The 12,585-nt window shown below is 47.5% G+C and overlaps 1 protein-coding gene across 1 annotated transcript; it reads left to right on the forward strand.

Moving 5' to 3' along the window:
- The first annotated feature begins 20 nt into the window (after window positions 1-20).
- On the forward strand, window positions 21-6,101 carry AHSA1 (activator of HSP90 ATPase activity 1). The gene is made up of 9 exons (XM_072864475.1): window positions 21-311; window positions 672-862; window positions 1,040-1,122; window positions 1,780-1,897; window positions 3,582-3,670; window positions 4,005-4,139; window positions 4,566-4,667; window positions 5,208-5,259; window positions 5,702-6,101. The coding sequence occupies exons 1-9, from the start codon at window positions 232-234 to the stop codon at window positions 5,872-5,874; spliced, it is 1,023 nt and encodes a 340-aa protein (XP_072720576.1). The 5' UTR covers window positions 21-231; the 3' UTR covers window positions 5,875-6,101.
- The last annotated feature ends 6,484 nt before the right edge of the window (window positions 6,102-12,585 follow it).

The following is a 12,585-nucleotide window of genomic DNA, read 5'->3' on the forward strand; positions in this document are numbered from 1 at the left end:
AGCAGGAGCAGGAGCAGGAGCAGGAGCAGGAGCAGGAGCAGGAGCAGGAGCGCCAGCGCCAGCTGGGGGCGGCGCGGCGGAACCAAGAAGCCGGGCCGCGCGCGAGGCGGGGGAAGGGCGCCGGAAGGGACCGTGCCGGTGACGGAAGCCGGGAGGTGGCGCGGCGGCCGGCGGTTCTAGCAGTTTCCACGGGCGGTCGGTGCGGAGGAGGCGGCGGCGGCGGCGGTCCCGATGGCCAAGTGGGGGGAGGGAGACCCGCGCTGGATCGTCGAGCAGCGGGCGGACGCCACCAACGTCAACAACTGGCACTGGTGAGCGGAGCGGGGCGGCCCGGCCGGCCGGCGCCGAGACCCGCCCGGGCGGCCCCGCGGGAGGCCCCCCTGCCCCCGGGGTGGAGGGAGGCCGGCCGGCCGGTGTCCCGCGGAGGGGCTCTTCCCTCCCTCCTCTACGTGCGTGCTGGTGCTGAGGTGGGGGTGTCCGGGCTGATGCCCTGGCAGGGCCCCCGCCTCCCTGTGTGTGTGTGTGTGTGTGCCCGGGGGTGCCCTGGCGAAGGGCTGTGTGCGTGTGTTGGAGCGGGGCAGGAGGGAAGGACCGGGGAAGGCTAGATGGTCCCAGTGTGTGCTGGCGGTGTGGCCTGTCCCAGATTCTCACACTGCCCGGTTTTCTCGCAGGACGGAGCGGGATGCCTCCAACTGGTCCACAGAGCGGCTGAAAACTCTCCTCCTGCCTGTCAGGGTGGAGGGTGAGGAAGGGGCTTGTGAGGTGACAGAAGTGAGCAAACTGGATGGAGAGGCCTCCATTAACAACCGCAAAGGGAAACTTATCTTCTTCTATGAGTGGGCTATCAAGCTGGCATGGACTGGTGAGTGATGTTCTCCCTTCCTGTTTCAAGGCCAGATTCAAGTATAAGATTAAGGATACCGATCTCATTCGGAAAATAATACTAAAGGGAAGTATTGTATTGTGATACAGTACAAGTTTGCTTTTACAACAACCGGAGTAAGAAATGTTGATCTGAACAACGTAATTGTAATTGCAGGCACCTCAAAGACAGGTGTGAAATACAAAGGTTATGTGGAGATTCCTAATCTCTCAGATGAAAATGACGTCGATGAAGTTGAGGTAAGCACAGCTAAAGGCGAATACTGCTGGCTGTACGGCTGTTCTAACAGGAATCCTCACAGCATTAATATTTCCTTCCATGTTACCTTTTTTAGAACATTTATGTAGAACTTTTTTAGTGTTAGAGACTGCTTAAGTTAATAAAATCATAGAATGGTTTGGGTTGGAAGGGACCTTAAAGATCATCTAGTTCCAACCCCCCTGCCATGGGCAGGGACACCTCCCACTAGAACAGGTTGCTCAAAGCCCTGTCCAACCTGGCCTTGAACACTTCCAGGGATGGGGCATCCACAGCTTCTCTGGGCAACCTGTTCCAGTGCCTCACCACCCTCACAATTAAGAATTTCTTCCTTATATCTAATCTAAATCTACCTTCTTTCAGTTTAAAACCGTTACCCCACCCCTAAAGAGTCCCTACCCATCACGTTTTATCTTTATCAAGTTAATTCCTGTCTTCTAGATATAAGGGCTCTATAGTGTGTGAAGGTATTTAGGTACATGTGTACATTACTGTAGGCTGAGACAGATGAAACGAAAGATTAATAAAACTGCACTGCTGCTTGTGAAAGTTTAGCTGAAGTCTAACTGTGATGTTGAATTGAGTAATTAAAAGGACTGCAAGTATGGCTTTGTTAATCGGCACTTGTCCTTGTTTAGATCCATGTCAGCCTTGCTAAAGATGAGCCTGACACTAACTTGAAGACCCTGATGAAGCAAGAGGGTGCAAAAAAAATTAGAGATGCAATGAAAACTTACATCAGCACTCTTAAAACAGGTGTGTAACTGAGAGGGAGAAGTGTTACGGGAATCCATATGGGCTAATGCCAAAGAAGGGATGGGGTGACAAGAGGAGTGAATATTGGTTCCTCATCCCAGCTCAATAGGAAGGCGTCAGAGCAACAACAGTAACTTTTCTGCCTCTTTTGAAAATGGTTAGCATTTGGCAAGAAGCACTTCTGTCTCTAGACACTGTAGCACAGTCCAGAAAGATTTTTGTTTTCTTTTTGTGATAACCCAATAATAAACAGCATTTTTGGATTTATGTTTTAAAACAGAGAATGTCCTTCACATGCTGAAGCCCAACTATAGAGACAATAAAGCCAGTAAAATGTGTTTGCTACCCCAGTGACACAGAGTATCAGTCACTGCGTGGCACAACCTGGCCTTTGGTTTGCTTACTCTCTTGGAAGGTGATATCTTCTCTCTAGTCTGTTACAGGTTTTTCTCTTTTGCCACACTAGTAAAGGCATCTAGCGTTATTTGTATTTGAGAATAACTGATAACTGGAAATTGCTCTGCAGGTTTTGTTGGTGTCATTGAATGAGCTGTCTCAGCATCTGGATCAAAATTATTTTTTTTTTAGAAGATAAATCTCATTCCAGCAGTTGGAGTTAAATCAGTGTGCTTTGGTTGAGTTCGGCTTTGTTCTCTAGTACAGGCTGGGAATGCTACAGTTTTTATATCCATTTACCTATATTACACTACACGTGCTAGATATTCAAGTTTTGCTACGTACAAACCACCATTGGTTGCTGTTTTTCCAGGATCAAATTTCTGTACCCTTGGATTTTTTCAGGTGTTTTAGTGTTCAGGGTGGGAGATGCAGCCACCCAGTGGAAGATGAGAATGTTATTCAGGAAGAATCTTGTGGGCTGGAATAAATAAGAATAAGTGGGAACTAAGTATTGCGGGATACAAGATTATACACATATAATAAACTTCTGCTATATAATGGAATTTTGCCAGTTTGAACAGATGAAGAGGAAGGAGAAAGAGCAAACTGTCTTGTAATTGGTAAAGGCAGAAGTGATAGAGCTGGAGAAAAAGCAAACATGATGCTGAAAGAGGCTGAAGCTTCTGGTGGAGTTATAAAAGTGCTAGTGCTGCTGGACAAGGCAGTGGTGAGACTTCCCCTGGGTTTCTGTGTGTAGTCCTGGCATCTGGTGTCAAAAAAGATAAATCAAAGATGGAGTTAGAACTAACTTTATTCTGTACTACAGTGATATGAGAGATGGAGAGCTGGTCTGAAAAGAAATGGAAAAGCTTGGTTTAGTTTGTTTAGACCAGCAAGATAAAAGTATTTGAGATGTGATTGCTATTTATATTAGAGAGTGAGAGAGGAAAAAAGCCACATAAGTGTAAGGCTAACATTAATATGAGAGCAACATGTGGAAGATAGTGATCGGTATGTCTAGGCTAGGAAGAGGAGGTCAGTTCCTAACTGTTAGCTTAGGCAGGTTCTGATAATGGCCTTCAGTGGAGAGTAGTGAGGGCAAGAATAATTAATTGCTTGTAAAAAGAGGTCTGTTTACTTTTTTTTTAAAACTGTTTCAAGTTGTGGGTGCTAGCAAGAGCAGGGGAGAAACCAGGAAGGCCTTTTTGATTGTGTATTTCAGAGAACAGTTAAAAGGTTTACTTGATCTTTTATTAGTTTCATGGGCGCATTCCTGTCTTTCCAGAATTCACCCAGGGCATGATTTTGCCCACAGTGAATGGTGAACATATGGAAACAACACCTCAGGTGGCTCCTAAAGCAGAAGACCGCAAGGTAAATAAAACTGTGCAAACATGCTTTTGGATCTGTGAAGAAAGGTACACAGTATTAGATTCCAGGGCTTACAGGAGCAACCTATGCTGTTTATAGGATATATATATATTCAGGAGTTGGCAATCTGTGGTGTAGGCCTGACTGTTTTGATTGCAGTGCATGGTGTTTCTTAATTCAAACAGAGCGATAAATCAGCTTTTTACACTCAAATATGGTTGTGCCTAATTACATCTTAACCAAAGGCCTTTGTTTTTTCTCTTGGATATGTGAACCACTTGTTGAGTTTTTTGTGAAAAAAGTATGCGTGTGTGTGTTTTGCTTGTTGTTTTGTTAGACGGCCGCTAGCAGCAGTACTGCCACATCACAGTCCAAATCCATAGGAGTCAAGATCCCTACATGTAAGATCAGCTTGAAGGACACCTTCTTAACATCTCCAGAGGAGCTGTACCGGGTATTTGTTACTCAGGAGGTAATGCCAGGCTTGTTCTGAGGATTGCTCTCTGCACATAGGAGGTTGTTCCTACAAAGCTTTTTAAGGCATTCTGTAGGACTCTCGCAATCCATGAGAATGGAATAAGAAAGCTGGTTTGCAGAACAGTTGCATAAAGCTCGCGTGTGCATCTTTTCACACAGTTGACAAGGAAGGATTAATGCCAGCCAGAAGCCAGTTCTAGACTGCTGTCAGCACCCATCTGTAGGGTGGGAATGCTGCTGTAGTGGCTATAACCTTGCTCTTCTGGTCAAGGCAGGGTTTTTGTCTTTTCTTGGTGAAGACCTTACGCTATTGACTTGCCTCCTCTTCCAGAACTTTTGTAGCTGGGTGGGAGGCATTAGGCAACAAGTTTGCAAGCAGATAATGTCGAGTAATACAGGTGTCCTCCTGAATTCTTTTCAGATGGTCCAAGCTTTCACCCACGCACAAGCTGCCTTGGAGGCTGATAAAGGAGGCAAGTTTCAGTTGCTGGATGGCAGTGTCACAGGAGAGTTTGTTGACCTAGTAAGTACTAACTAGTGCAGGTGTGTCTTGCTCGGGGCAGCCTTTTTATTTTTGAGGTATCAGTTCTGTAACAATGCTTCAGTTAGCTAATTGTGGAGTTCTACCTGGTGCCCAATAGTTATCTATAATTGCTGCAGCTATTGAAGCGTTCCTTGTAGTATGGAATGATGTATGGGACTTCAGTCTGGAGAGAAAATCTGGCTTCCAGTCATGCATCTGCCCTGTCTTCATGTGATTTTACTTATTTATTAGGGGTTGGAGGGGTGTTAAAGATAGTAACTGACCCTTTTCCTCTTTAGCCCTCCTGCTACTAAAGTCTTCCGGATAGGGACACTGTCTCAGTGTTTGGGGCTGAACTATGGCCTACCGTCCTAGAAGAGGCATGGAAAGAAAAGGACACTTAAAATCTCTTTCCCTCTGTGTGTGTGTGTGCTTCTCAAGGGGTCTCTAAGGCTTCAGATCAACACAATTCTAGTTGTTTTCTATTAGACTGTGGGATTTGCAAAAAATTACCACTCAGTCTTTCTCTGTCTTTTCAAGGTCCCTGAGAAGCAACTTGTTATGAAATGGAGATTTAAATCTTGGCCAGCTGGTAAGTAGTCCAAAAATGGACTATGTTATTACAGCCCTTGCCTGTGTTTGAAGAATTCCAGCCCCATTTGCGACACTGCACTCTGGCTCATGACCGGGGAGCACACGGTGTTCTGGGAGCTGCACCAGCCTTATCCCAGCTTCATGTCCCACACGATCAGGTCAGAATCATCAGCCACTGCTTAGAGCAGTGGCCAGGGATTAGGAACGATGAAGTAGCAGCTTGCTCAGCTGTGGCTGCAACTGCTTCGAACCCCATGAAGAGGGAGCCCTCTCCTCCCTCTGTTTCTGAGAAAGGCCTGCAGCTGTCATAAACAGATCCTCTGGGATGGATCCTGAGGAGTCTTTTAAGTGGTGCCGTGTGAGAAGAGGAGCAGAACAGCTCCTTGGGGCAGCATATACTATACTACACACTGCTGACAGATTTGCTTTGGTTCCTCTAGGGCACTTTGCAACAATTACCTTGAACTTCACTGACAAAGGTGGCGAGACGGAGGTGTGCTTGGAAGGCAAGGGCATTCCTGCCAGTGAGGAGGAAAGAACAAAGCAAGGCTGGCAGCGCTACTACTTTGAGGGCATTAAACAGACATTTGGCTATGGTGCCCGCTTATTTTAATACCGGTTGCTGGGAAGGCTCTGCTTGAAGACTCTGCCACGTGGACTGATAAATTTCTCACCTGTCCCTTTCTAATCTTGGCCCTGCTGCCGAGTAAAGTGGGATGACAGGTGATGAGGAGGGCCATTGAGCAGCACCACTTTCAGTCCCTCACTGCTTTGTGCATGTCTCGTGCTGCAGGGGATTCTCTTACATGTACATACTTCTATTGCTAAATAAACCTAACTTAAAAAAAAAAAACCACACTGTGGAACTTGTGTCCTCAGATCAGCTTGAGTTCAAAGGGTCAGTCAATAGGCTGAGGGAGGGATCTGTCTGGAAAAACACCAATGAGGAGTGCTGATCCCAATGTGATTTACTCCTCGCTTCTGGGGGAGTAGAGAGCATGAGCTTGATGCAGTTTTTAGTTTGAGCAGCTGCTCATTTTCTCTCTGCTTTTGATCTGCCGCTAGTAAATGTTTCAAACCCTTCCCATTTCTGAAGGGATCTAAGCTCCTGTTCAAGCTATTCCTCTCCTCCTTTGCACATCCCCTTCTTCAACACAATCCTTTCTTACGCTAGCCTGCTCTACAAGAATGCTGATCATTTAGTCACCCGATGTCCAAGACAATCAGCAAACCACTGCTGGGGAAATGCCCACCTACAAAATGGTTCTAGCAGGTTTTGGGGCCCAGGGTCAGCTACCTCCAAGAGCTTCAGGCCAAAGCAAACTGTAGACTTTCAATGGGGATGGGATTTATTCCTGTAAAATAAACAAGGTGCAGTACTTCTGGCTGACCCCACTTCAGCTGTCGCTTCGACTGGTGAGGAAGGGAAAACCACTTGCTTGTTCTCTCCTGCTAATAGAGTTAGTTCCCAGAGATGTCTTCTAAAGCAATAAACTTGCTTATAGGGTAGCGGGGAAATCTAGTTCTGGTCAGAAGCGTCAATCTGCTTAACCTCAAGGGTGACTGAAGTGCTTGGTTTTCCCTTTGAGGCATGAGCTTCTCTTGCATGCTTTGTTTTCTGCTAGTGTTTTCTGCAGAGTACCTCTAGTAAGCTAGAAGTAAGTAAAGTTACTGGATGAGAATCACTGTTTTGGGGATTTTTTTTTTCCAATTTTTTAAAAATCTCAATGGCATGTTGTAGCCATCCCTTTCAGTAGAGGAGACAGGAAAAAAACTTTAGAGCCTGTTTAAAAAAATCTAAATGTAATTGTTTGAGTTGCCTTTTAAACTATAGAGAGCGTTTCTAGCCTTTTCCACTCACTATTCCAAAGTGATTATTCATGGTAAAGTGTGTACAGACATCAAGAGTGTGGCATGGAACTGAGTTCTATATTGTGTACTTATCCTGGTGCTGACCTGGGACCGCAAAGGAAGTTGTAGGAAGACTGGGCACCTGTACATATGGTAGGGCTTCCCTGTGTCCTGCAGGGTTGTCTTCTTTAAAGCAGTGTCTGGCTGGGAAAGGCGCTAGAGGTATTTTGCCAGGATTCTTATGCACAGATGAACTACTTGTACGCATCTGGTAGGCTGCGGGAGTGTGACATTGATGTAAGCACACTGATGTCACTGTGCAGAGTGCATGTTTGGTTTTCTGTTTGGGAAACCCTGGACAGAAACATGGGCTTAAACAGCAGGGCTAGCAAGTGTGCTCACAGCCAAGGTAAGAGCTTTGGTAAGAGAAGAGCAAAATGATTTGAAAACTGAGAAAATGAGCTCATTCTCAGTTAACTTGAGACAAACTTGACAGCTGAATCACAGTGTCCTCGCTGTGCTTCGGCAGCAGTGCTGGCAGCTGGCTGGGCCGCAGCAGCAGTGCTCACCTGCAGCGGGGCTCTGCTGGCACAGCTGAGCGAGGGCAGCAGAAGGCAGGCCCTCTAATCACCTGCCACTGGAAGGTTAGGAAGTGGGACAGGAAGGCAGCCGAAGTGGAATTTTAATTGCCTTCCTTTCATCACAAGCAGGGTTTACTTTGGGCGTCCTGCTGCTACTCTAATAGGACACTCTTTGGCCTCAGCCAGCAGCCCACATTCATGGGGCTCATGGACTCGGGGCTTTGCTCGGAGGCTGGTTGAGGGCTCTTCCAGCAAAACTGGCTGCTGTGAGTTATGCTGGTGCTGCCCCAGCTGGCTCCCTGCCCTCGGGCTGGAAATTGCCATCCCCACAGCAGCAGAACAGGCTGTGTAGCCATGTAGCCATGCCTTGGCTGCTGTTCACAACTGAATCTATTGGACTAACCCACCGGTGAAGGAAAGCTTGTGCTAAACGGCCAGGCTGTGAGCTAGCGCGTAGCCTGAGGCACAAAGCGTGTCAGGATATGCTAACTAATGGGGCACTGCAGTGGTAATGCCTTACACCACTTCAGCCGTTTATTTGGTGAATGCTATCTGAGCCTCAAGTTGCTGCATGCTAGTGAAGGTCCCTGTGCTACATCTGCCTGCTCTCAACAGAGAGACCGCTCCTTCAGCTACAGCTGACATCTGGTGCAGCTATACAGGTGCTAATGAGAACCCCCAGACCTTTGCTTTACTTGGAAGTGTCAGGAGAGCAGGACACAGTTTGCAGTCCTTCAGCTGTTTGGGGGAGGGAGGGCTATATAAGATGAGGAAGAAAAGCAAGGTCCAGTATACTGCTGCCCAAAGGCTCTTCAAGACTCTGAACTGACACAGGATAAGAAGGAAAGACTTGTGAATTAAAGAAAACAGAGGTTAAAAAAAACAGCAAACAGAGATAGAAGTAAACAGTGGATTTTTCACAGTGATGAGAGGTCAGAGGTGGATGCTAACTGGCTACGCACTTATGAGGCACATGGAGATGAGTAAGGAGCAACCGTCAAACAACAGAATATGGGGTCCCAACCAAAGGGGTCTCTGAACACATTTAGTGATTCTGGAATTTCTTGCAGCTGGTGATATGGTACCACTAAAAGTTTACATGGATTCAGAACAGGAGTGGAAAAAGTCATGGAAGAATAAACCAACCCAGGGCTATTAAACAGAACGACCATCACATCTGGCTCAAGAAGCTTCTTGGCCACCAGCTGCACAAGGAAAGTACTTCAGGGAAATAGCGATGTGTGCTTGTCCTTCTCTTTACTCTTCCTTCCTAGTCACCTGCTGTTGACCACTGTCAGAGACAGAGACTGGATGCTGGCTTAGGGAGACCTATGCTATGACTCAGCCCTTTCTCGTGTGTTTTGATCATTTATGTATGTGAAACTTGTATGGGAAAGTCAGGCCACAAATCAAGGAGATTGAAAGCCCCTAGCCTAAGTGACTATTAAAACTGCTTTGAAACATCATCCCAACCCTACTTCAATGGCAAAATGGGAAGAACTTAAATAAAATATTTTTTAAAAAGCCAAAGCAAAAGTAGTGTTTCCAGCAGGACAGGGCCTTACCCTAGAAGATTTACTTGGGAAAGTGGTGCAATCTTTCATATTTCAATGAGGAATGGGGCTGGGGAGAGGAAGGGAGGAAGAGAGAGAGGTGAGAGCCAAGAGAATTAGATCAGTCTGTAACATCAATTCATGAAAAAATACTGAAAAATGCAGTCAGTAACCTGTAAATACCCAGCTAGTCAGGTAAAAAGTAATGACCAGCCCACCTGTATCACAGCTACATCAAGCACAACTCATATTGAGTCAAGCTAATGCCTTTCTTTGTCAGAATATCTGGGCTTTATTAAGACTTTAGGCAATGCTTTATATGATATTTTTATTAGTAAATAAGGGAAGGCCTAATGGATCTGTAATGAATCCAGTATGTTTCAGTATAGAAGATAATATAATTGATAACTTAAAAGTCCAAAATAATTTACATCACCACTGGTGCTGTAAAACCCTTAGAAGACAAGTTTAGGATTGAAAATTATCTTGACCAAGTGGAAAAGTGATCCAGGAGGGAAAAAAAAAGTATGTTTGAGCTCACTGAATTGCGAAGTTTTATACAGAGGCAGAAACCACCAGTAACGTGTACCAGAGGGGAAGCAACAGGCTTGGCAGCACATCTGTAAAAGATATTTAAGCTGGGCAGGTTATGGTGAATTTTCAAATGAACATAAACTTAGAACATCATGGAAGAGAACAAAAGCTGTGTGGGCAGTCTGGGGTTTGTAGGTCTTGTGAAGAAATCTTTCCATATAGCATTAAGAAAGCCCCAGATAAGACCCCGTGGCTTCAGTTTTGGGCTCCACGCTTCAAGAAAGATGTGAATTACTGCAAGTGAGCCCAGTGGTGGCTGAGACCGACCGGGGGTCTACAAGTACAGCTTCTAAAGAAAGCCTGAAGGAATTGCATTTGTTTAGTCTAGAGAAGAGTCTAGATGGCAGAGATGGAGGGAAATAGGGAGTGCAATGATAAAATTCTGAAATACATGAGAGGTAGGAGCAAATAAGGCAATAATATGCTCCCTGTGACCACTGAAGATAAGATGCAGTGGGCTTAAAATAAAGCAGGAAGGATTTAGATTGGCTGCTAGGAAAATATTTCTCCCTGCAAGAACAGTAAAGCTGAGGGTTACTGTGGCATCTCCATGACTGGAGAGCTTGAATACCAGGAGAGAGCGGGACCTGTCAGTGAGGAATGATTTGCCCACGTCCCCATGGTGGGGCTATGTAGTGCCTCGAGACCCCCGTCTAAATCCATGTTCTGTGGTACAGCCCCGTGTGCGAAGGCTGTGATGCCTGGCAGCGGGACTTTCTCCTGGCTCTTCAGAAACCTCACGGCTGCCCTGCCCGCTGCTGCTCAGCTCCCGCAGCACAGGAGGGTGGGGGCTGGCAGGGGCTGGCGTGGCGGGGGACGCTGGCTGGTGGATGGGCTCTGCTGCGGCCCCTGGCCCCTGCGTGACGGTCAAGCTGCGCAGGGCTGCGATCCCTACTGCCAGACTCCCATGCAGTGAGAAAAGAATAGCTGACATGCTTGCAAGGACCTGGAACAAAGCAGGGGCCAGGCCCCGCCAGCTGGGCTCCTCTCAGGCATTTCAGAAGGGCAGCTGGCTGCTGCATGGCAGGGAAGGAGAGTGAGACATTCCTTTCCCGACTGCAAGCGTGTGGGTCCATCTTCTGTGGAGATGGAGGGAGTAAATCCCATCCTGTGGCCACATCGGGCAGAGCTACCCCAGTGTGATTTCGGCATCCCTCTGCATGGCGTCAGTGAAAGCGGAGCAGAGAACGGGCTCTGCCGGGTGCTGGGGACCCGCCGGGGCTGATTCTCTGCGCTCAGGGCAAAGGCAAAGCCCAGGGGACCAGGTCTTGCCACAAGCTCCTGTTCGCCTAGTGTTCACACTGTGATCAGCAGGGCTACTGCTGAAAAACTGCAGCAAGTGTGATTTTTTTTGTTTTTTGTTTTTTTTACTCGTCTACAGAGGAGTTGGCAGCTGCGTGCCACGCTGTGGCACCAGCACACCCAGCCCGGAGGGCTGATGTGGCCACACAGTGAGGTGAGTCCCTTTACAGACTAGGAATGGGGGTGCCTGAGAGGTTTGTTGGTTTTTTTTCCTCTCCAGAGCTTCAGTTTTAACTCAAGGTCCACAGACCATCACAACCACACTTTGCTCTTTCCTAGGCTAAGGCCAGGCCTTGCAGTTCAGGTCTGCTCCACAGGCTTTGGAAAAAGTCTCCTGGCATTATCCTTCTCTGTCTTCTCCTCCCAAAGCGGCTCCTTCTGGGCCCAGCTAAGCTTTTTGTGTGGTTTCCAAGAAGCAGATTCTTGGAGCAGGAGCCCTGAAAAAAGGAGACAGCTAATGGGATCTTTCTTGCTGTAAACATGTTTCTATGAAATCTCGCGTTCATCCCTGAGAGATGGGCTGCACCCAGCCTGTCCCGCAGGCAGCTGACCATGCACATGCCTTGAAGGTGTCATTCACAGTCAACAGGTCTTTGCACAGCTTGTTCCTGACTCATCTGGGGCCAAGAGGGGAGGTCAGCAGGGACAAGCACATCCTGACCGTTGTGCCTAGCAAAATCTGGGCACAGCTCCTTCTGTGTACAAACTAACTCAGCTTCAAGTCGGACGGCAGGGAACTGGTACAGCTGAGCCTCATGAAACTCCAGTCCAGGCTGGCAAATTAAGACAACTCAACTGGTCAAGAAGTCTTGTGGTCAAAGGAGCGGGCAAAGGTGCAGCTTGAGACTCTGCCGTGGACTCACTCTGTGATTTCAGGTGACATCTCCAGGGCTTGAGCACCTGCAGGATTAGGGCAGCAATTCCTCCTGCTTCTATCCTCTGCTGTGGGCTTTCTATAGCCCAGGAGTTTTGGAGCAGGGCTCAGCATCCAGCACAGCAAGGACCTTGCTGCAGAGGATAAAGGCATGTCAGGTGTGTTCTATACACAGTAGTAACTGCTGACTGCTCCGGCAGGGAAAGAGTTATTTTCTCTGTGCTGCTTTTCCTGCAGAGTGGCGCTTGGCAGGCTCCCGTGGCTTGGGCTCCATGCAACAATGTTTTGGATGTTGCAGAAGACCAGTGGGAAGCTCAGAGCATCCTTCACCGAGAGGAGCCATCTGCTCCCCCCAGGCAGGGGCCAACAATGGCGCCAGGCAGCTGCAGAGCAGAGCTTTGTGCTGGAGTAGCAGATAACCCTCGACAGATGTGCAGCCAGCACAAAGCAAAAGGAGCAAGAGAGAAGGAAGGAAAACAGCTGGAAATAGCAAGAGCTTGGAAGTGGTCACGATTTATGCAGCAAATTAACAGCAACAAAAAGTTGTGATCCCTGGAAAACGTTGCAAA

This window comes from Ciconia boyciana, chromosome 6 (genome assembly GCF_034638445.1).
Source record: "Ciconia boyciana chromosome 6, ASM3463844v1, whole genome shotgun sequence".
In the NCBI taxonomy this organism is placed as follows: Eukaryota; Metazoa; Chordata; class Aves; order Ciconiiformes; family Ciconiidae; genus Ciconia; species Ciconia boyciana.